The sequence below is a fragment of the Hypanus sabinus genome, chromosome 4 (assembly GCF_030144855.1).
Source record: "Hypanus sabinus isolate sHypSab1 chromosome 4, sHypSab1.hap1, whole genome shotgun sequence".
NCBI lineage: Eukaryota > Metazoa > Chordata > Chondrichthyes > Myliobatiformes > Dasyatidae > Hypanus > Hypanus sabinus.
Window position 1 is genome coordinate 125,747,947 of NC_082709.1, and position 25,365 is coordinate 125,773,311.

Here is a 25,365-nt window from a genome sequence, read left to right on the forward strand (position 1 = left end):
CCCTATATCATCCCCAGACTGATTTACTGGCTGAGTAATACAGTGAGTGGGGTTATAGTATCTTAAAACTACAGCTGAATGACTCTAACTCACTACATGCAAATAAGGTACGGACTTAAAAACAACTTGATTCACCAACTCTGGTCATTAGCTACTTGAGTTCCGTAAACAAATATTTTCCTGCATTCCCAGGGAAACAAATCTTTTTAAATTCAGTTCAGTCTCAGTGAAGGAAGTCAGGCAGAAAACTGATCTCATCCACAGTATGTTTCATGTTAATGTTTATTTTCTGGATTAACTGTTCAATAAACTGTGAACAGTTTCAAACTCCTGGGACTGCACATCATGCACGGCTGCTCATGGTCCCAGAACACAGCTTGTGCAATCAGGAGAGCTCACCAATGCCTCTTCTTTCTGAGGAGGCTGGAGAGAGCCGGACTATGCCCATGCTTATGCAGATGAACAACATCCTAACATGCTGCATCACTACAGCAGATCGAAAGCCTCTACACCGTGTAGTCAAAACTGCCCAACGCATCACCAGCATCAGCCTACCTGCCATTGAGGTCATGTACATGGAAAGGTGCTGGAAAAAGGCCAGTAATGTCATGAGGTATCCCACCCACCCAGCTCATAGGCAGTTTATCCCATTCCTATCAGGAAGGAGGCTACCGGTACGGTTACTTTCCCCAAGCAGTAAAGTTGATCAACACCTCCATCCATTAACCCACCACTCCACTCCCCCCACATTCACTACTTTATCATTTCCTGTCAGAGTCACTTTATGTACAGGCATTCCTGTACCTAGCATCACTTTATGTACATACAATCAATCTATGTGTATAAGCTATCTGATATATTTATATTTGTTTTGTTATTTTTTGTGCTGCATCACATCTGGAGTAATAGTCATTTTGATCTCCTTTACACTTGCGTACTGGAAATGACATTAAACAACCTTGAATCTTAAATTCTTCCCTTTGGTGTTGTAGCAATCTCTGATCTTGTGCGCATTCATTAAGTTACAAGATATATTGAGATGATGCAGCCACAGTTTCAAAAAGCTTTCAATGTTTTATTCCAGAAACATAAAAACAGATTAAATCAAGTCTTAAATGGTAGAACTGCGAAAACTTGTAAATGCTCAGTCCTGGCCCTTCTGAAATTTTTTTTTTAAACTTAAAATGATTTAATGAAGCATAGCAGATTATTTAATCTGTAGATAACTTATTCACTGTCTACAAGTGCCCACAATGAAATGAAATCCAATAAACTAATGGACCTATTTATCACAATGCAGGGCTTCCAACAGTATCATACATGAGGTTATGTGCATTGCAGAAGCAAAACATTCTGCTTCAGGGGAACAGAAGAGGAGATTGAGTATGAGGATCTAGCCAAATGATCTGTAGCAAAATGATAGACTAAGTGGTGAATTCAACAGGAATTTTTATAAATTAAACTCAAATAAAGCCCTGTTTTTCTTTAATCAACTATCTGCTGCAGCTGTTACAGCATAGCAATGATTATGGAGAAGAAGAATTGGATCTTTTAAGATGTTTCACCACTTAGACTTTAATAAATGCATTTAGTTGAACAGTAAGCACCAAGAGAAAGTGACTATTCTTTAGAAGATTCTCGTGCTACAAAGATACTGCAAGGGACTGTTTCAGCTGCACTGATCAGTTAAGTACAAAGGTAACCACTTAAACCACCCAATTCTGCAAATGGATGAAGAAACAATTGATCACAAAACTTTTCACCATCATACAATGACTTAGAAAAAAACAATCAGTTCAAAGAGTTCTTTAATCCCAACATTATCTTTTGTCGGGAGGTCCAATAATCTGGCAAATTTTCCATGAGGTAACAGCATAATTGCAGATCGTTTCGAGGACTCTTTGCAGGTTTCAATTTCATGTTATAGTCTCTTTTCGCACAATCCGTCTTTGATGACACATGAGGATGCTTGACAGTCCATATTTTCTCCTGGTTCTGGAATTTTTGTTCACCTTTTTGTGGCAGCGAAGTGAGATACAGAGTTCCTCGATCACGGTGCTGAATGTAAAGCACTAGGAAATAAAAGTAGGAACGTGTGATTTTGCAGAGCTTTTGTAAGTAAGTCTAACGTCTGCCTAAAACTTCTTGTCACTTTATTCTAATACAATCATTCATAGCTACTACTCTACTGGAAGCCGAGCATCTGGAGCTGTCACTGTGTGTAGCTGCATTTTCCTATCCGTGTTGGCATTGTGGTGCACATTCTAATTCCTCATCCTCGAGCAGCAGAGAAACCCCTGACTTCTAGTGATTAGAGTCACACATAATTGACCAGTGTCTCCTAGTTGTAATTAAAGGTAGAACATTGGAATGATTCTAATTCAGAGAGAATATTCCAAGGCTGATTATGCGTTCAAATCTCATTCCAGGTAGTTTTGTACTGGAGATAAGGGTTTTGACCTTGGACTACAGGATTGTGTTTGGCGGATATCTAAATAAACAAAGCATTGATAATGCAGCAATTAGATAATTATGCAAAGAGGATGGCAGCATATGTTTAGTAGTTTTAGATGAAATGTTCAGAACACTGTTTAACTTGGACATGTATTTTCCTGATTCAGACACACAGCCTGTTCCCCATTTTCTCCAAAGGTCTCTTCATTAGATCTAGAATGTCACTGGACTGACTTGGCCCAGAAATACTGACGGGCTTATAGGGTGACGTGGCTGGGCTTGAACAAGCCCCACCCACAAATGTATGGCAGCCTTTGCTGCCTGTCATAGTTTTCAATGTTTTTAATTATCTCGGCCATTCAGAAAGCCCTGAAAAACATTTGAAAATTAATGATTAAAAATAAAAAAATCACAGCAACATAACTGAAAATGATTAACATTATTTGTTCTATCTAGTTGATGGTAACACCTTATTCTTCAATTTCTTTCCTACCAGTCCCACTCAAACAATAGCTTTGTGGATCCTGGACTGGGGCTAATTTCACACAGGAAGTAAAAGGTACTTTCTAGTGTATGTTCAGTATAATCTTGGTAAGGTCCTGCCCAGCTACCAGGCAATGACTGGCTGAACTTGGCATGTATATTTAGGTTGTGTGTTGATACAGAAATACTTATCCTAGGAAGTATCAGCATTTCTGTGGCAGAATCCTGAAAGAAATTGACTCATAATTTTACTTTTTACTTTCATACTCATTTTGCATCTTCTCGTGGAACAGTGACATGAAACTGCAAATCCCACCAATACACTAAAGTTGGTTCATTTGACCATCTGCGGTTCATATTGGGAAGTAGAGCAAAGTGGCCTTCCTTGTTCCATTTTCACTTCTCTGTGCAATGGTGCTCAGTGAGGTGGCTGAAAGCTGAACCCCTTTCACATAGGGAAATCTAGAGCAACAACGTCAGGAATTGTCTACAGCCATACCAGCCTTAAAATGTCTGATCACGGCTGATCTTGGAAGCTAAGCAGGCTCAGGCCTGGCAAGTACCCGGATGGGAGACTGTCTGGGAGTAGCAGGTGCCGCAGGCTTAGTGGACGGCACAGTAGAGAAGTGGTTAGTATTACACTATTACAGTGCCAGCAACCTGAATTTAATTCCCACCACTTGCTGTCCGTAAGGAATTTGCCACGGTCCCTGTGACCGTGTGCGCTTCCTCTGGGTGCTCTGGTTTCAAATATTTACAGGTTAGTAGGTAAATTGGTCACATGGGTGAAATTAGGTGGTGTGGACTTACTGGGCCAGAAGAACCTCTTACAGAGCTGTTACACTAAATAAATAAAAGTAAAAAGAAGTCTAGGATTCATGGCAGAATTTTTCCACGGACTAAAGACTGCTCCTAAGGATAATACTGAATTGTAACTTAAGAAGTAAAAGCAGGAGTACAGCTCCATAACCTTTCTTAGCCACTCAAGAGTGTCATGTCTGATTCCATACCTCAATCCTTCCTCCTCCCCCCACCTGATTCCTTTAATTCATTACCTTAGAAAATCCCAAAGGACTTTAATGAGAACAAAATTATTTGAAATCTAGCTGCTTGGAAAGTCAGCTGTCCATTGATGCACAGAACACTTTCAAAAATGACAATGAAATTGTGACCAGATAATTAGTTTGTTTGATTGAGTAATAAACGTCGTCCAGGACATGAGTGATAGTTGTCTCATTCTTCTTCCCCAGGAGAGCTAATTGGCTGCTGGATGAAGGTATCATCTGAGAGAAGGCACCTCCAAACATTGAACAGAGACACAAGAGGTTCTGTAGATGCTGGAAACTTAAAGCAATACACACGACGTGCTGGTGGAGCTCAGCAGATCAGGCAGCATCTATGGATGGGAATAAACAGTCGACGTTTCAGGACAAGACCCTTCATCAGAACTGGAAAGGAAGGGGGAAGGAGTCAGAATAGGAAGGTGGGGGGAGGGGAGGAAGAAGTTCAAGGTGGCAGGTGATAGTTGAAACTGGGAGAGGGGGAGGGTTGAAGTAAAGAGCTGAGGTTGATTGGTGAAACAGATAAAGGTCTGGAGAAAGAGGAATCTGATAGGATGGAAGACCATGGAAGAAAAGGAGGGGAAGGAGCACCAGAGGGAGGTGACAAGCAGGTAAGAAGAGAGGGTCTAAGAAGGAAAGAAGCATGGGGAATAGTGAACAAGAGGAAGGAGGCAATTACCGGAAGATTAAGAAGATGTTCACGCCATCTAGTTGGAGGCTACCTAGATGGAATATCAGGTGTTGTTCCTCCAACCTGAATGTGGCCTCATCATAACAGTAGAGAAAGCCATGGATTGACATGTCAGAATGGGAATGGGAAGTAGAATTGAAATGGGTGGCCACCGGGAGATCCTGGTTTCTGTGGAGGACTGAGCAAAGGTTCTCAGTGATGCTGTCTCCCAAATGATGTTAGGTCTCACTGATGTACGGGAACCCACACCGGGAGCATTGGATACAGTAGATGACTCCAACAGACTCATAGGTGAAGTGTCGTCTCACCCGGAAGGAATGTTTGGGGCCCTGAATGGTAGTGAGGGAAGAGGGATAGGGGCAGGTGTAGTGCTTGTTCTGCTTGCAAACTTTGACTATTTCTTCTGTATTGTACTGAACTATTAGCCAAGACTTTTTGGCCTCAACCATGCGATGAATCCTCAACCTGTGAACTTAGAGTCACAAGAATGTTTCCCTTGTAATGCATGAATAAGCATTTATGTCAATACTTATTATTCAAAGTTTTGTTTTGCAATATCATTGGTTCAAAGTATATTAAGGAGCATATAGAGTATTTATTAGAATTGCCATCATTATGAACTTGACACTTTGGCATTGATTAATAATTAAGTGCTTAATATAATTTTAGATAAGGAGGCAAAGTAAAAAGTCGAACATTTGGGACAGATAAGAGTTTTGACTGTGTATTTATACATATCAGATGATGGATTTCTTTGAAACTGAGTGGTCGAGAAAACAAAAATCACACAAAGTTTCACACAAAATCAAATATTGTTTCCATTGTTAGATGCTTAAGAAAGTACAAAAAGTAATCAAAGTCTATTAACTTTAAAGAAATAACATGTGTAGAAATATATTTACTGTGGAGAAGATGATGGTGATTATAATTGTAGTTTGCAAGTGAAATAATTGGTAATACTGTAGTTAACTTCAAATTGTTTAGTTAAAAACTGATGAGGATCTTGTTCGATTGATAATTGATCTACCAAATTGGCATTACGACAATTTGAGCCTTTTTCTGTGTTGTGCATTTTAAAAGAATAAAAATATTTAGCTTTACTAATTTTTAAAGGATCTTTCAAGGAAGAAAGAAAAATGATGAAAATCTGAGATTGTCTATGGCACCATGTACACCTACCTAAAAAGAAATGATTTTATTAGCTAGACTTGCAAAATCTCAAGGATGCAAGCATTAAATAAAATGGAAACCTGACTTCAGGTAAGTGGTATGTAGGGATTGTTTCCACACAGTTGCCTATCTTTTTCCAAGTAATCAGGGTGTGACACTACCAAATCTCAGTTCATTCAATATACAGTATAATTATTTGTACCCTTTTTATTATATTTCTCCATGAAAAAAATAATAATGTTAAATGGCAACTATCAAAATTCCAGTTTTGTACAAGTTTGGTGTTTGTGTATTTAAATGGAAAATATTTTATTATTTATTAATTCAGTCTAATGAATTTACAGTGACATGTCTGGCTCTGTTAGTGACATTTGATTCTTTGAGGCAAATGCTGACTACTTAGGTACACTTTTTTGGAGTAAAAACACTAATACTCTGGTTCAGTACTTTTGGGTGAGATGGTAGCGTTTGTTCTATAGTGTACACATGACTTTTAAAATAGTAGTACGTTGTTCTGATAATCCAGAAAAGCATAGCTAACCTGATTCCTTCAATATCCAAAAGATATTAATTTCTATCTTAATAGATCATAGATCTTAAATATGCCTCTTAAAGGTTTCAAATATAACAGTACATCTACTAAAATTAAATGTAAAACTAGAATTGCAGGTTTCATAGCTTTAGAAACCATTGAATGATTTTACCCTGTTTATGTTTGGACAACAATTAGATGTAGTAGCACTGATTTCACTGGCGTTGTTCATTTACATTATTATAGTGAGATTTCCTAACCTAATGGTTCCTAGGATCTCTAGTGTATCTTGATATGCATTGCATTAAATCAAAGGCCTCAGATTTCAAGCAAAGGCAACTAATAATTATCCATTGCTCAGAAGGTGCACGCTAGCCACTTTAAAATGATTTATTTATTTATTGAGATGTAGCTTGGAATAGGCCTTTCTGACCCTTCGAGCCATGTGGCCCAGCAATTCCCCAACTTAACCCCAGCCTAATCGCAGAACAATTTACAATCTACCAATCAGTACATCTTTGGACTGTGGGAGGAAACCGGAGCACCTGGAGAAAACACCCATGGTCACGGGGAGAACTTACAAACTCCTTGTAGTAGGAATCGAACCCAGGTTGCCTCTGCTGAAGCATTGTGCTAACCATTATGCTACCGTGCCATGCTGCCATACCAAATCAGTTAAGGAAGTCTTTACCATTCGGTAACCTATTATTATAATTATTATATGATCTACTTAGATTTCTCTGGATTTCAATGTTATTCAATATAAAAATCCTGACATATTCACGAGAACTCTAAATATTGGTTTAAGAATGCAACAATAATTTTCTATCTTCTTAATAATCTTGTTTCACAAGTTGTATGAAGCAATGTTCTCTGTATCAATTGATCTGTACTATAAATGACCCCAGATTAGACTAGCCAGAAGGGATTTTTCAGAACAAGTTTTTACAGATTATTGCACTAAATCATTATGTGATCAATCTCTTTCTCATTATTCTTCGTCAAGCTTGTATGAGGTAGGCTGTCAAACAATACAAAAAATATAACATCAGAAATATAAATAAAGAAAGGAAAAGTGATAATTTTAGAAAGCGTGTGCTATTATTCTCTTGGCTCGGTGCTAGAGCACTTGCCTGTGAATTAAAGCCCGGGTACAATCCCCACTCCAGACTGACTCAAAGTTGACGCTGGAACTTTAATGCAGTATGAAAGGACCGCTGCACAGGTGGAGGTAACAAAGACTTGATGAGGCCCGAGCCTACCCTTTCCATTGAATGCAGAAATATCCATAGTAATACTTCAAAAAAGAGCAGGTTTGTATAACCAATGTAATTACAAAAGATTATCCAGTCATTAGCTTACCACTAACAATGGAACACCACAGTGTATAAATATGCTTCCATGTTTTCTATATTACATTAACGATTGAACACCAAATGTAACAGTTGACCATAAAGCACTTTGCAACAAAGGCACAGATCATTGTGGAACATTGATCTTATTGAAATATTAATTTTTATATTCATTTATTTTACAAATCCATACTACAATAATTCTTTCAGGATGATAGTAGTATTTCAGAAAGCTAATAAAATTTTTAAAAAATCAGTTGGGGTGAGAAGATAAACCAATTGTGTGGACCAAACATAACAGGCCAATATAAGTAGACAGACATATCCTTGGGAAACTGGAATAAACGTGAAAGGGGGACGATTACCTCTTTGTAGCTTTATATTTGGAAGCAAATCCCTGGGTTTAAGCGCAAGTGGGCGTTAGAGAAGGTGCAGGTGGCAGAGAATTAATACTTCCACTTGGTCTTCAAACCTTACCCCATCAAACAAAACTTCCATCTTTTTGAGTCAGAGTAACAGAGGTTCATGTAACTTGTGTCAACAAATCAGCACCACTGCCTCATTGCCAAACCTTGATATTTAAAACCTCAAAAGAAGACATTTTCCCTGATAAAATGCAGGGATTGTACCATGTTTTCTGTCAAAAGATAATTAGGACTGAGTTCTCAAATAACATTAATATTCTATTATATTTCCATCTATTGCCCCACTGGTAATTATTTCATATGTACAGTATCTTCATTTACTTACTATTGCCTTGACATCCAAAAGCATTCATTAAGTGAATGCTTGTGAAGTGGTATGAGCTAACAATCAAGTTCCCTATCAAAGCTCATTCTATTAAGTGCTTGTAGTTCCTTTGTCTTATCGAGCAGTTTCTATGGTTTGAAGCTTATTTATTTAGAGATACAGTGCAGAATAGGACCTTTCATCCCTTCCAGAAGCACTGCCTAGCAACCCCAACAACCTGAAGCTCCTACATATCCATGAAACATGAACTGTGCCTTCATTGTCTGTGGACAAAGCTATTTGGTTGTTTATCTGAAATTGTTTGGAACTTATTTATTTAAGTCTCATGTACTTTAACTAGATGATCTTGTTGGAACACATTAAGAAAAATAATTTATCTTTGAAGCAAACCTGGCTCGGGTTCTTTCTATTTGATCTCATCTGAATGCATTTAGTAGCCATGGAAAATCGTCAATCCTAATACACAGATGATTATGTCAGAACATCTCTTCCCTTTCCTCCCTCAACTGCTTTTACTACAATTAGGATACTTAATTGTTGATGAAATGTCTTGAGGTGATCTGAAGTCATGAAAGGCACTGCAGTAAATGAAAGACTTTTTTTCTAGATGTCTACTTCGAGCTTTTTGTCATTAGACAGTTGATTGTGCAGTATTTTCTAAAGCTTGCTATTATTGAAATTTCTTTCTCTGTGAACTGGAAACTTTCCATTCCAGTCCTACAGAATAGAACTGTGTCCAATCTGCACTACCCAACACTGGCTTAATGTAACTTCTAGAATGAATTTTATAAAAACATAGAAAACCTACAGCATAATACAGGTCCTTTGGCCCACAATGTTGAACATGTACTTACTTCAGAAATTACCTTGAGTTACCCATACCCCTCTATTTTTCTAAGCTCCATGTACCTATACAGGAGTCTATTAAAAGACCCTATCGTATCCGCCACCTCTACCACCGTCGCCGGCAGCCCATTCCACACGCTCACCACTCTGCATAAAAAACTTACCCTAACATCTCCTCTGTACTTACTTCCAAGCACCTTTAAACTAATTGGTCTTGATTTACCTATTACAATGGGTAGCAAGTAGCTGACCAGATATCCAGGCTTATCTAATATTGACACTTTGGTCTGTGGCAGTCTGGTTTTGGCATGTGTTGTCATATTCCTCACCAAATCATAGAAACTTGTTGGTGCTGAGGTGCTGACCACTGTTGTTGAGGCACTGGTATTACTACCACTTTTGATGTCCTTTGAAATCGGAATATGTGCCTCTAACACCTATAGCTTTAGCATTTTTAGTTTGATGACCTACGTGAATGGATTACTGTAGCAGAGACAAGTGAACTATTTTATTCTGCTTGATGGATCATCAGAACAAACTTCAAAGGGCAATGTGTGGCATTGTATATATGATAATTCTGTACTCTCAAATGATTTTGCCCTGAGAAAGCTGTGGTTAGAAATATAGGATAAATGGGATTATAGGATAAACTGTTCCTATAACAGAAAATTCTTCCTTGTTTTTTAAAAGAAATTTTAAATACAGCAATTAGTATAAACAAGTTATAGAAATCTGTTTTCTATCCAGCAGTAACAAAAATGCCCTCTTTTTTATGATCAATACAACAATTTTGCTTGTGACCCCATGTAATATATTCTTTATAAAGCTTCCGAAAACACGTGAATTGTAAGCTGATAAACTAATAAAGAACATACATGTTCTCCATTTACTAGCACAGGAGGGGTAGTATATTCAAACCGGTAAAATACCTAATTGAAAGAAAAGAAAGGAAAAGAAAAGGAAGCACAAGGAGATAGGGCGTGAAGGTTTCTGGGGTTTAAAGGCCATTGAGAACAAAAGCAAAGAAATGCTATTTGAGCACAAAATGCATTTGCAAAGCCTACCCAGAAAGAATACACAGAAAAGTTACAAAGAAGATTCAATGGGACAATGAGACAGAAGGAAATTAATATAAAGCAAGCAGAGAAAGTGAATATTTAGTAGAAGATCTGGGGATGCAAGTAAGGAAAGGATGCTTTTTGTAGCTAGCGTTTCCTGAATGTGAAACATGTTTTCATTTGGAGGACTGTTGCAACATTGCAGATCACCTTTTCTGTGCCTAAAATGGCACATTTAAATAGTGCTGTGCAGTGGATACAACTTGGACATGACAGAAAGCCCTTGCATGTGAAAATATATTGAGACTCTATCTCTACTAGCTACAGCATCAGGGAGCCAGTAGGAGAATCACTGGACCATGATGCGTTCAAGGGCCTCAGACATACAAATGGTATCTCAACACGGATTCTGCAATACACAGGAAAATGTTCAAAAATGCATAATATATACACCAATTAGTTTCAGAGAAACATCTTTTTTTGTCACACTACATGTAAGAAATGTCTTACTTAATACATTTTAATATAAATGAAGAAAGGATTGAGACAGGTCTGGAAGTACCAGCAGCAGCATGGGAATGATGGGCCTATCACCACAATTAAGACTAATAGGAGCTTGTATGAACTATGTTAAGTACACACAGTTACATGTTTAGAAAATTAAATAAACCCATAATGTGGAATTATCTCACTTCAACCAACTTATTTAAATCTCTGTGCATCAATATTAGAATAAGTACCCTGTGAAGGATCTTAACACACACCTGGTTCAATTCTTGCAACATCAGATCTTCAAAATATTTATTTTACGCACAATAATAGTAAAAGCATAGAAATCTGTGCAGCATTACAAGTTTTTGACAATGCACCTCATTTTGAAAAACAGGTTCACACACTGATCTTTGAGTTCGACAGGTATTTTTTAAATTTCCAAATATATCCTTCCTCATGAAGCCCCAGAAAATCGCCCTGAACTCACTGCTGCCATTCAGTTAATTGTTGTTAGTTTTACGACTGTCTGGGAATAAATTAACCACCTGCTGGAAATAAAATTGGTGAAGTGATGATGGTGACCATATGGACAGAGCAGCTGGAGCAGACTACCTGAGAAAATTTGATTTGGAAGGTAAGGCATTTTGTTTATCAATATTAACTCTGATCTACCAAGTGAAAATGCATTGTAAGCCAAGCGTAAAAGAAACTTTCTAAAAAACAACGTATACAAAAGTTTCTTAATGACTCCAAGTAATACATTACGCACAAACCTTTCACTGCTTTATCTACACAGTGTGGATGGAGGACTGTTGTCGCATTCCCCTCTCCTCCCGGATTAGTTTGCCACACTCTAACTCAGTGGAAAGGGTGGTTCCCGAGATGGAGTAGGATGGATGAGGTTGCTGACACTGTGATCCATAAAAGGAACAAAAGGTCTTGCATGCAATAAAAAAGCGCAGAAATAACTTTAATCGCATGAACTTGCAAATAAATTACATGTGCTGTATAGAAAATTAAAAAGTGAAAATAAATAATGAATGACATTAACCCAAGGTTGAGGTAAGATAAATGAGCACATTTGATTGGTGGTAATGAACCATGCAGCAACCAACATTTCAAACAATTAGCATGCATCATTTGAAGCTAATCGTAAATATCTTGCAATGCAAATATACAACAGTTTATATTGAGTTCTTTCAAAATTTAGATGAAGCTGAGAGAATGTGGAAATGATATTTAAAACTTTTGGGGTTAAAGAGCAATTGATGAGAAAATATTTTGCGAAACGGGTCTGCAGTGCAAACATTACATCTTGAGAAAAAGCGATCTCTGTTATCAAGCTACATATTAATTAGTTGTAATTGGAGCATTTCCAACTTGAAAATTATTATATGAATGTAAGTGACAATTCTATTGAAGAGGTAATCATAGTGTTTTTTATGGGATTAAGCTCTTCCCTGACTGTCCTTTAGAAGGTGGGGGTGAGCAAATGTACTCCATGTAGAGCAAGTAGTTAAGTGCTGCTAACATTGTGTATTTTGTATTTCAGTAATCTTGTACATAATATTGTTTGATTAAACATTCCTGTTCAGTTAAATAATTAATTACAGGTTATATGTATAAATACGTGAATAGCCTACACCACCATGTTACCACATGATACGTGTGCCTCACTTAAAGTAAATACAAAGTTAGACCCGCATTTTGGGCTCCCATGTCTTCCTCTGAATTAGTTTAATGTTTACCACTGAATGAACAAGAATGCTTAATCAAACAATATATTTGTATATGCACAGACACGCACAAGATTACTCAAATATTAGTGAAATATTAAGTAAACAACAGCTAAGGAAAAGGGCTTCAGGATTCTGACCTAGTAGCAATGAACAAATAGCAATTCACAGGCAAGTCAGGGAGGTGTGTGATTTAGATGGAAGGTGTGCTTTAATGTTCCCATGCATCCACTAACTGGCAAGTGTGGGGCCATGTGTCTGTGAGATCCTGTTGAAGCAAACTGTCTTAGAAACTGTATGTTGTTAGAGGAAATAAGAGCTTAGGGAAGTGGATGGGCTAGTCAGGTGGACTGCTTTTTCCTGAATTATGTAAATTTTTCTTGAGTGGTGTTAAATTGAACCTACTTTTGTCACTGGAGAATGATCTATTACACTCCTGAGTCATGCTTTAATGGTAGTGGAAAGGCTTTAGGAAGTCAGGTGATGAGTCACTTGCGGCAGAAAGCCCTGCATTCGGCCTGTTTTTGTGCACTCACAGTATTGCTGAAGCTGTTCCTGTTTTGTTATTAGTGCCTGAGATATTAGGATGACAAGCAATTCCATTGAAGGCAACTTCACTCAGTAATGGGAGTGAATTTCATCCAGCAGGTTACGTGAAAACACTTGTTTAGCACTGATGACTGAAGAAAAATTTCTCTCTCCTTGCCTTTGGAGGACAAGGTGGACAGATACATTTCCAGTAATGATTCTCTCACGCCACACGGTGTTCTGGACGTCGTAGCCTTCCACCTATAGTTCATTACGTGTCTGTACCGTTCAATGTGATGAAGCATTCGGTCATCAGCAGGAATTACGTTGTCCATCAGTGGCCTGACACTCAGTACTCATATGAGATTCAATGCATAATGGTAAAGACTTTTAATATTCTCTAGACTGGTGTCTGGGGAGAGATGTGCTAAAGGGTCATGATGACCATTACTGGGATATGTTTGGAAATTAAAATTCATTGAGTATTGTTGGCTTCTGCTTGACAGAAATTTGTTCCATTAGATTATCCCTATTTATAGTCTGGGCTCTTGGCTGCAACTGTGCTATCTGTTAACCATCAGTTGCTGACATCTGGAGCTACCTTCTGAGAATGTTCACTATGTAAAAAAAGAATTGGCAGCAGTGCTATCAAATCAGGGGAACACAAAGCTCTGTTAACTCTTGGAGATATGATTTATAATTAATATTAAAGTCGATAAGTTTGTTTCACATCAGTAGCAGTTAATATGCACACTTTGTATTGCTGAAGCAGTTTGTATATAGCACCTCCTTCACTACTTCTCTGGTTAGTAATGAGGCCAATATATTCCCCACTTAATCATTTGAGAGAACAAGAGTTGTTTGAATACATGGAAATCTGTTACAATTTTACAACTCAGTACAGACAGACCAACACAATACTGCAAGACATTCAAACATAAACACATAGTAATACAAAAATGGCCAGTGTTTGAGCTGGTTATTTGAGTACTTTTAAACCTATTTTAATGTCAATGAACATTTCACACAGAATAACATGGGACAAAGAAAACAAATGAGGCAGTAGAGTATAAGATGATCTTGTCTTCTATCAGAATATTTGAAAGCAAAATCATAGTGTTAACAAATTCAAAGCAGAAACTCTCAAGACTATTGTTCCATTTTAATTTGTGTTAACAATTGCTGCCCTCCTATTCGATTCTCAGTGATTGCTACTGACAGATGGGCCATCTCCTAGCATGAGTGGAATTGTAACAAAGAAAAAGTTACAGGTTAATATTAAGAGAGCTGCAAATCATTTAGCAATCTCAAAAATGTGAAGAGAATATTTGTTTTCTTTTTCTACTGTTCCCTATGAAGTGAATTTATTGAAGCCGGATTGCTTTTTTAATTAAAGTTTTAGAGCAGACTAGCTGTATACTCTTTAAACATCAGTGTATTTTGAAAAATGAACTATATTGTGTAAAATTTTAAAAATCTTATACATGATTTTCCAATGTATCCACAGTTCATAAATAAGTCATTTACAAAAATTGATGTACATGTATTCACCTCATCTTTCATTGAAATCCTTGCCCTTTTGCACCAAACCGTGAATAAGAGTGTATTTAGCCTGAAGAGTGGGCTGCAGGTTATTTTCCATTTTCATTTCTTTCTGGTATTTTCCTCATTCGTTTTAACAGAGCCTAGCCTGTATCCCTATCTTATGAGTAGTATCATTATTTGATATTTATTTGCTTAATGTGGCAAATATTTCAACTGCATGCTTCATATTGACACATAACATAAACACCAATGTACCTGTTCAACGTCACTGTTTCTTCTGGATTTGTATATAAATTCACCGATAGCTACAAAGACTGAGAGCACTAGCCCCGCAGCAAGCACAATAAATATTCCTCCTATGTTTTCAACTCCAAGAGCACTTGCTTCCTTGTTATCCTCTTCTGGGCAGCCATTGCCACGCCACCATTTCTCCTTCATCATGTGCAGTTTTCCTTCCTCCTGGAGCTGCAGGATTGCTATTGTGACTTTATCTCTGTACGGAGACCCTTAAGTGAATAAACATGCAGGTTAAAGGGGTACGACAGTAATAGAAATAGAACATCAAGCAGCTCAAACTGGGAACTGCCAAGAAATTATATTTCATTATTCTCTAGCCATGGAACCTAATTTTCCTTAAATTATTATTTTTCTTTCAAACTGTGCTGTAAAATTATTTTCCTAAAATCACAGAATGCCAGTGGACTGGTTCTGGAGACAGATTTTTTTAAGACCTTGGACAAAGTCAGGATTCAAAAGGTTGAGCAGGGAGCAAATAATGTCCTGAGCTGTGAATAAATAAATGCAGGAAGTATCATATAGGAAGGGCAGATGAGCTCAGGGCATGGGCATGAATTCTGATATTGTAGACATTAGTGAGACTGGACTGCAGGAGGGGCAGGACTGGCAGCTTAACATTCTGGGTTTCCATTGTTTTAGAGCAGGAGAAATTAAAGGAGGAGGGATGACATTACTAGTCAAGGAAGATGTTATGGCAGTGTTTAGTCAGGACAGATTGGAAAACTCATCTAGTGAGGCATTATGGGTGGAACTGACTAATAAGAAATGTATGACCACATTAATGGGGCTATATTACAGACCACCCAACAGTCCAGGGGATTTAGAGGAACAGATTTGTAGAGAGATTGCAGACTGTTGCAAGAAATATAAGGTTGTTACAGTCAGTGATTTTAACTTTTCACATATTGACAGGTCTCCTATACTGTAAAAAGACTGGATAGGATAGAGTTTGTCAAATGTGTTCAGGAAAGTTTCCTTCGTCAGTACCTAGAAGTCACAACCAGAGGGTGTGCGATATTTGATCTACTGTTAGGGAATGAAACAGGACAAGTGACAGCAGTTTGTGAAGGGGAACACTTTGCATCCAGTGATCACAATGCCATTAGTTTCAATATAATTATGGAGAAGGATAGGTCTTGTCCGTAGGTTGAGATTCTAAATTGGAGAAAGGCCAATATTGATGGTATTAGAAACGATCTGGCAAGTGGGGATTGGGACATGCTGTTTTCTGGCAAAAGTGTACTTGGTAACTGGAGTCTTGCAAAAGTGAAATTTTGAGTGTACAAAGTTTGCCTCTAATAAGAAAAGGTGAAGGCAACGGGTGTAGGGAACCTTGGTTTTCAAGAGATATTGAGGCCCTGGTTAAGAAATAAAAGGAGGTGCATTGCAGGTATAGGCAGTTAGGAGCAAATGAGGTGCTTATGGAGGACAAGAAGAGTAAGAGAACACTTAAGAATGAAAATAGGTGCGCTAAATGAAGGCATGAGGTTGCCATAACAAATAAGGAAAAGGAGAATCCTAAAAGTTGCATTGGACAAAACTGGTCCTCCGGAAGATCAGAATGGTATTTCTAAGGGACTGGATATTTGAGTATTTGGAGAAACATGGACTGATGAAGGATGGTCAACATGGCTTCGTGCATGGTAGGTTGTGCCTAACCAATCTTACAGAGTTTAACATGGAAGTTACCAGGAAAGGTGATGAAGACAAGATAGTGGATGTTGTCTACATGGACTTCAGCAAGGCATTTGACAAGGTTCTACTTGGGAGGTTGGCCAAGAAGGTACAGTCACTTGGCATTCAAGATGAGGTAGTAAATTTGATTAGACATGGCCTTTGTGGGAGAAACCAGAGAGTGGTAGGAGATGGTTCCCTCTCTGACTGGAGGCCTGTGACTTAGTGGAGTGCTGCAGGGATTGATGCTGGGTTTATTGGTATTTGCCAACTATATCAACAATCTGGATGAAAATGTGGTTAATGAATCAGCAAATTTGTGGATGACTCCAACATTAGGGGTGTAATGGATGGAGAAGAAGACTATCATGTCTTTCAGTGTAATCTGGACCAGCTGGAAAAGTGGGCTGAAAAATAGCAGATGGAACTTAATGCAGATAAGTGTGAGATGTTGCACTTGGGGAGGACCAACCACTGACTTGCACAGTGAACGGTAGGGCACTCAGCAGTGCCAAAGAACAAGGGATTTGGGAATACAGGTCCACATTCATTGAAAGTGGCGTCAGAGGTTGATAGGGTTGTAAAGAAAGCTTTTAGCATACTGACCTTCATAAATCAAGGCATTTAGTACAGGAGATGTGATGTTATATTGAAGTTGTATAATTCATAGGTGAGGCCTAGTTTGGAGTTTTGGTCACTTACCTACAGCAAAGATGTAAATAAGGTTGAAAGAGTACAGAGAAAATTTTAAAAGGATGTTGCCAGATCTGGAGGACCTGAGTTATATGGAAAGATTGGGAAGGTTAGGACTTTATTCCTTGGAACGTAGAAGATTGAGAGGAAATTTGATAGAGGTATACAAAATTATGGGGTACAGATAGGGTAAATCCAAGCAATCTTTTTGGACTGAGGTTGGGTGGGACTACATCTAGAGGTCATGAGTTAAGGGTGAAAGGTGAAAAGTTTCATAGGAACATGAGGGGAAACTTTTTCACTCAGAGGTCTGTGAGAGTATGGAGCAAGCTGCCAGCTCAAGTAGTGCACGTGAGCTCAATTTCAACATTTAAGAGAAGTTTGGATAGATGCACGGATGGCACGGGTATGGAGGGCTATGGATCCACTGCAGGTCAATGGGACCAGGCAGCTTAAATGGTTCAGCATGGACTAAATGGGCCATAGGGCCTGTTTCTGTGCTGTACTTTTCTGTGATTCTAGGACTTAACAGCTGATCACTTTCCAAGCACGATTGACAAAAAGTGGATTTTGTATGAATCCTTATCAAAATCTATATTTGAGGTAAACATTTCAAAGATACTGTGTAAAAACACAAACTTATTTACATCTGGGATTTTTTTTGAAATTGTCAGGTTCATTGTTTCTAATTTGTAAGAATGATTTAAAACTGAAAACAGAAGATACAACGAACAAATTGTGCGATGACACCAAACAATTACACTGGGTTCAGAGGATGCTGCATTATTGAGTAAATGCAATAAAGAGTGTAAAAAAGCAGAATCATAGATAATAAAATGTAATGTGGATAAAGTAGCCAAGTGGAAAGTTTAAAAAAAAGTTTGCAATGTTGGTTTTCAGAATGGTGTATCCATCAGCGAAACCATTGAGAAATCACACTATATTACCAAAACTAGAGAAAAAAATCAGGATCAAAGTGTGCTGAACTCTGATGCTGGCTGATTTGCCCCCATTTGTGCTATTTTTCCCCACATTCTTAAGTCATGCCGCTTGATAGGTCAATTGGCTAATGTAAATTTCCCCCAGTGTGCATCAGTAAGATGAGAAAAGAAGGTGGAGATGGTGGTCATGTTAAGAGAGAACAACTACAGGGAGATAAAAGTGGGGGTAATCAGATTGTAGGTTAGAAAAATGGTGAGGAAATGTTAAATTAGATCATAAAGGAATGGAAAACCTAATCTGAATATATCTCAAACCTACTTTCATGATTGGATGCTTGGCACTGTGATTATGAGCTTCCTTATGCAATGTGTTTACCACCAGGAGTTGACTTCCATGAGAAATAATGTTAGCTGTCCACTGAAACTTTGAAGAAAAAAATTAGATGCTTCCAAGGTCAACTCCAATAAATCAGTGAATAGATGAACGTATAGTTACCCAGCCATCCATAATCATAATGTACGTTAGACAGAATGCCGTGGGTGTTCATCACAATGACTCTTAGCAATATAGCAGGTTGTGTGAACATTTAAAAATGTTACAGTGGGAGAAACTGCTTAAAATACATTCTGCAGTATTTCTTAATCATCAAATGCTTTTGGTAAACAAGGTACTGGTAACATATATTGCTGATCATTTTTTTCTATATACTTTATACTTACAACTTACCATTTTGGAAGAAAGTAGTGACTGAAAAATGTGCAAATATAAATGGAAGAATCTTCAACATGCTAATTGACATGTATATTAAACAAATGTGAAGTGCACAAATGGAACATGCTTTGGAATTAGACCATAGGACATCGGAACAGAATTAGGCCATTCGGCCCATTAAGTCTGCATCGTCATTTCATCATGGGGGACCCAAGGGCTCTCACCTTGCCGAGCAGCCTCACCTGCAGCATCTTGTCAAAGGCCTTCTTAAAATCAAAGTGCACAAAATCTACTGATTCTCCTTTGTCTATCCTGCTTGTTATTTCCTCAAGGAATTCCAACAGATTTGTCAGGCAATGTTTTCCCTTAACAAAACCATGGTGATTTTGGCCTGTTTTATCGTGTGCCTCCAAGTACCCCGAAACCACAACCTTAACAATGGACTCCAACATCTTCCCAGCTACTGAGTTCAGGCTAACTGGCCTATAGTTTCCCTTATTCTGCCTCCCTCCCAGTTGTTGTTTGAACAACTACTGGTCATACTTCTAAATCAGGGCTTCGATACAACATTTAGAATATGAAGGTAACTCAATTTGTTACATATTGAGAAGAGGCACCAACAAATAGGAGCAACACACACAAAATGCCAGGGGAACTCAGCAGGCCAGGCAGCATCTATGGAAAAGGTCCATAATCTACTCTACTGTCGCGATCAGGCCACACTCAGTTGGAGGAGCAACACCTCATACACAGTCTGGGCAACCTGCAACCTGATTGCATGAACATCAATTCTCAAACTTCCAGTAATTGCCCCACCCACCTCTCCTTCTCCATTTGCCATTCCCGATTCCCTCTCTCACCTTATCTCCTTACCTGCCCATCACATCCCTCTGGTGCCCCTCCCCCTTCCCTTTTTTCCATGGTCTTCTATTCTCTCCTATCAGATTCTGTCAACTCCAGCCCTTTATCTCTTTCACCAATTAACCTCCCAGCTCTTTACTTCACACCCTCCCCCTCTCCTATTATCACCTGCCATTGTGTACTTCTTCCTCCCCCACCCACCTTCTTACTCTGACTTCTCTCTTTCCTTTCCAGTCCTGATGAAGGGTCTCAGCCCAAAATGTTGATCATTTACTCTTTTCCTGGCCTGCTGAGTTCCTCCAGCATTTTGTGCCTGTTGCTTTGGATCGCTAGCATCTGCAGATTTTCACATGTTTGCATCTAACAAGCCAGAGATCTTGATGGTTATTTTTCAAATATGTTATTGCAATTTTTAAACAGTATAAAAAAGCTCTGAATGATAAATTTAGGTCGTAAAATATTGAAGCAGAAGGACGAGAACTCAATTCTCTTGTCTTCTCCCTGTAACTTTTGTCATCCTTATTAGTTGGGTACCCATCAATCCCTGCTTTAAATATACCCAATGATATGGCCTCCAAAGCCATCCATGGCAATTTCAAAGATTTACCACACTTCGGCCAAAAGAAATTCCTCTTCATCTCTGTTCAAAAGGGATGTTCTTCTGTTCTGAGGCTGTGGTCTCTCCAATTGTTGAAACCTTCTCTGCAGGTTCTTTCTATCTTGGTCCTTTTATATGCATTAGGTAAATTTAATAGAACTTCAGTAGCTGGTCTCCTTAAAAGTATATGCCTTGCAAAGTGTTGCAATAGAAATTGGCTCCAATATTTGTGTTTCTCATTTTTAATTTAAAATAAGTATTAGCAAATAAAATCATTCTCAGTGAGTTTGCTGAAAATTGATTAGATATAATGTGTGGATAAGAAAGGATTAATTTTATGACAGTTATGATTGATGGTCAATTACATGTAACTATATTGTAATGAAATGACTAAGTAATAATAGAAAAGCTTTGCTCAAAAAGCAATATACTTGGCAAAAGCAGTTTTGGCTCCAGACATGAGGAAATCTGCAGATGCTGGAAATTCAAGCAACACACACAAAATGCTGGTGGAACACAGCAGGCCAGGCAGCATCTATAGGGAGAAGCACTTTCGATGTTTCGGGCCGAGACCCTTTGTCAGGACTAACTGAAAGAAAAGATAGTAAGAGATTTGAAAGTAGGAGGGGGAGGGGGAAATCCAAAATTATAGGAGAAGACAGGAGGGGGTGGGGTGAAGCTAAGAGCTGGAAAGGTGTTTGGCAAAATGGATACAGAGCTGGAGAAGGGAAAGGATCATGTGACAAGAGGCCTAGGGAGAAAGAAAGGGGGAGGGGAGCACCAGAAGGAGATGGAGAAAAGGCAAAGAGTGATGGGCAGAGAGAGAAAAAATAGGGGGGGGAATAAATAAATAAGGGATGGGGTAAGAAGGGGAGGAGGGGAATTAATGGAAGTTAGAGAAATCAATGTTCATGCCATCAGGTTGGAGGCCACCCAGACGGAATATAAGGTGTTGTTCCCTCAACCTGAGTGTGGCTTCATCTTGACAGTAGAGGAGGCCATGGATAGACATATCAGAATGGGAATGGGGCGTAGAATTAAAATGTGTGGCCTCGGGGAGATCCTGCTTTCTCTGGTGGACCGAGCATAGGTGTTCAGCGAAACGGTCTCCCAGTCTACGTCGGGTTTCACCATATATAAAAGGCTACACCAGGAGCACCGGAAGCAGTATACCACACCAGCCGACTCACAGTGTCGCCTCACCTGGAAGGACTGACTGGGGCCCTGAATGGTGTTGAGGGAGGAAGTGTAAGGGCAGGTGTATCACTTGTTCCACTTACCAGGATAAGTGCCAGGAGGGAGATAGGTGAGAAAGGATGGGGGGGATGAGTGGACAAGGGAGTCGCGTAGGGAGCGATCCCTGCAGAAAGCAGAAAGAGGGGGGAGGGAAAGATGTGTTTGGTAGTCGGATCCCATTGGAGGAGGCAGAAGTTACGGAGAATTATTTGTTGGACCTGGAGGCTGGTGGGGTGGTAGGTGAGGACAAGGGGAACCCTATCCCGAGTGGGGTGGCAGGCGGATGGGGTGAGCGCAGATGTGCGTGAAATGGGAGAGATGCATTTGAGAGCAGAGTTAATGGTAGAGGAAGGGAAGCCCCTTGGTTTAAGAAAGGAAGACATCTCCTTTGTTCTGGAATGAAAAGCCTCATCCTGAGAGCAATATGGCAGAGACAGGTGGGAAGAGGAATAGTCCAGGTAGCTGTGAGTGTCTGTAGGCTTATAGTAGATATCAGTAGATAAGCCATCTCCGGAGATGGAGACAGAAAGATCAAGAAAGGGGAGGGAGGTGTCGGAAATGGACCAGGTAAATTTGACGGCAGGGTGAAAGTTGGAGGCAAAGTTAATGAAATCAACGAGCTCAGCATGCGTGCAGGAGGCAGCACCAATGCAGTTGTCGATGTAGCGAAGGAAAAGAGGGTGTCGGATACCCATATAGGCTTGGAACATCGACTGTTCCACAAAGCCAACAAAAAGGCAGGCACAGCTGGCTCCAGAATGTGTGGCAACACTTGCAGATCTAGTGTACCTAATACTTCAGTAATACATGGTTTGATTAAGCATTCTTTGTTGTTTATATAATTCATTACGGGTTATATGTAAGAAGTACGTGAATGGCTTATGTCATTATGTCACAACATCATTTGTATGAAAAGGAACCAAGTACACGAGTATCCTGTGTTTTTCATTCAATTAGTTTCTGGAGTTACAACACATAACAGTAGTGATGAGGAAGTTTTAAAATGAACCCAAGATGACTACCTATCTGTGGAATCACAGCACTTTTTTTCTTCAGATGTTTGAGTTTAAAAAAAAGCTGATGATGCGGTGTCCGTCAGTTAGGGTCGGCCATGGATGGTGCGTCCTAGCTGTCTAGATCCCCAAGCCAGAGCAGTACAACGTGAAGAGCAAGCCGTTGTCCATGCAGCAAGCTCCCCCTCACCACACATCTGATGAAGCCAAAGGAACAGCAGAGACTGATACAGATTGACACCAGCAGAATTGCAGGACTTGCCAGTCAGTGTTGAATGTGGAGATTTGAGATCAGAGTTTTCCTTCTCCGAGATGAGCTGCCAACCACGGCTGATAAGCCCTATCTGCCGGAAGCAACTGGTTTTAAGGCGCCAGTGGCCTGATTAGCCCCTTCTCCTGTCAGTAGAAATGGCTTTGCCAGATTTAGTAGCTAAGTCACACTTGAAGTCCAAGAACTGGACTTGTTTGTCAGAGGCTATTTGAGTCACACGCTATTGGGAGCATTTAATAGGTAGTGGGAGCTTGACTCCACTACTACTCCCAGCTATAACAACCTTAAGGAAAAAGGCAGAAAATGGATGCATGGATGTGGGTTCATAAAAAGAGAGCACCCAGTGATAATAATAATAATAATAAATTTTTAAAAAGCAGAAATGATTAGTTACATCAGTAAGTCAGATGCATTCGATTGCGAACAAATAACTGGCTGATGTATACTGAATGAACTGAGCACTATCTTGAAGTAAGTGAAATAGATGTTACTGAATGCAGCACACAGTTTTCTTAAAAGTTTAATTCCCCTAACCAAACCAGCGAAATAAGCTTTACTGATATCGTGAAAGTAATGTAGGAACATTTATAACAAAAATATTGTTCATTGCAGAACGCTTTAGGTTTCATAAGAAGAATCAAAAAGAAGGGGAATTCATTTCAGCTTACATAGCTCATTGAAGAAATAGTCTGAGAACTTTCAATCCTGTGATGGGCTTAGTGATGTGCTGAGAGATCGTTTAGTTTGAGGAATCATAAAAGAGAGAGTTTTAAAAATGGCTCCTAACTGCAGCATTTGAAAGAGAAGTTGAGATTGCTGTATCAATGGAAATAGCAGACAGAGGCTCAACTAAGTTCCAGCCAGCAATGAGAGTGAGCATGAACAAAACTTAATATCTAAGCAGAAACCCATCTGACCAAACAAATTGTGTTACAGCTGTGGTGGTGCTCACATACAGCAGGCCCATGCAGATTTAAAGGCAAAACTTGCAGACAATGCCACAAATTTGGACACGTAGGAAGAGCATGTTGGGCAGACAAAAATAAATGGACTACACAGAAAATAGGAAAAGATAAAAAAATCAAGTTGGATTTTCAAAATGAGCACTAATCTGCATGCTATTGATGAAAAATCTGATAATGATGAGAATGACATAGGACTGCGTAGATTTGAGATTTACAATGTGAAAACTAACAAGAGACCAGCATTGTGGCATATACCAGAAAGGAATGGCAAATTACTTAAAATGGAATTGGACACTGGCACGACTGTTTCAGTCATTCCACAAAATGAGTTTCAACATCATTTCAAAGATATTAAACTGAGGCCTGCAGATTTCCAACTAAGAAATTATACTGAAGAAAAGAGAACTCCTGAGGGAATGACATTTGTAACAGTGAAGTACAACAACCAACAAGCCCCATTGGGCTTGTGTATGGTAAAAACAGGAGGGTTCACATTGCAGGGATGTGATTGACTGAGATGACTACAACTTGATTTGAGATCCAACCACAATTTTCACGTCACACCCCCTGCAATAGAGTCAACTGCAAGTGAATTAAGAAAGGTACTGGATGATGCCGTGGCAGTGTTCAAAGATGGCATTGGAAAACTCAAACATTTCAACAGTAAAATAGCATCAAATGAAAATGCCACAACCAAGTTTTGTAAAGCCAGTCCTGTTTCTTATACCAAACGTGATAAAGTGCTCAGTGAGCTAGATCGCATGGAAGCTGAAGGAATTCTTTCCAAGGTTGCATGAAGTCCATGGGAAATGCCTGTGGCCCTAGTGACCAAGAAGAATGTGTCTGTCAGGATCTGTGATGATTTTAAGGGCATCATCAATACAGTACTGAGGGTAGATTAGAGGATATTTTTGCAAACCTTTCTGGCGGGAAACACTTCAGCAAAGTGAACTTAGCTGAGGCCTGCCTACAGATGGAGATGGAAGAAGAATCCAAAGTGTTTCTGACCATAAATACTCACTAATGGCTTTATCACAACAATGGGCATATATTGCAGCATCTGCACCAGCACTCTGGCAGAAAGCTTTGCACCTGGTGCTGCAGGGCTGCCAAGGCACCTGGATGACATCATTGTTGCCAGTGAGGATGACAAGGAGTATCTCCAAAATCTCAAGACAGTGTTAAAAAGATTAGAAGGCTATGGGCTCAGAGCATCATGCAACAAATGTGAATTCTCTAAACCAAGCTTCACTTACTGCAGTCATACTTTTGACATACAAGGATTACACACGTGTGATGAAAACACTGAAGCAATGGTGGATGCCTCAAGGCCCTTTTTAGGATTTGTTAATTACTGTAACAGTTTACTGCCAAAGATGGCTACTGTGCTCCGCCTCTTGAACTCA

At 39.2% G+C, this 25,365-nt stretch overlaps 1 protein-coding gene across 5 annotated transcripts in view; it reads right to left on the reverse strand.

Moving 5' to 3' along the window:
• Window positions 1-1,116: 1,116 nt before the first annotated feature.
• Window positions 1,117-25,365, reverse strand: part of grik1a (glutamate receptor, ionotropic, kainate 1a) — a 354,991-nt gene continuing 330,742 nt past the window's right edge. For 4 of the 5 annotated variants that reach the window (XM_059968113.1, XM_059968117.1, XM_059968114.1 and 1 more), the window contains 2 exons: window positions 14,954-15,204; window positions 1,117-2,072 (listed from right to left, as the gene is read on the reverse strand). In XM_059968113.1, the coding sequence (XP_059824096.1) occupies window positions 1,917-2,072; window positions 14,954-15,204 (407 nt within the window). In that variant the 3' untranslated portion in view covers window positions 1,117-1,916. Of the gene's footprint in view, window positions 2,073-11,662; window positions 11,828-14,953; window positions 15,205-25,365 lie in introns of all 5 variants that reach the window. The other variant, XM_059968116.1, reaches the window with a different exon arrangement.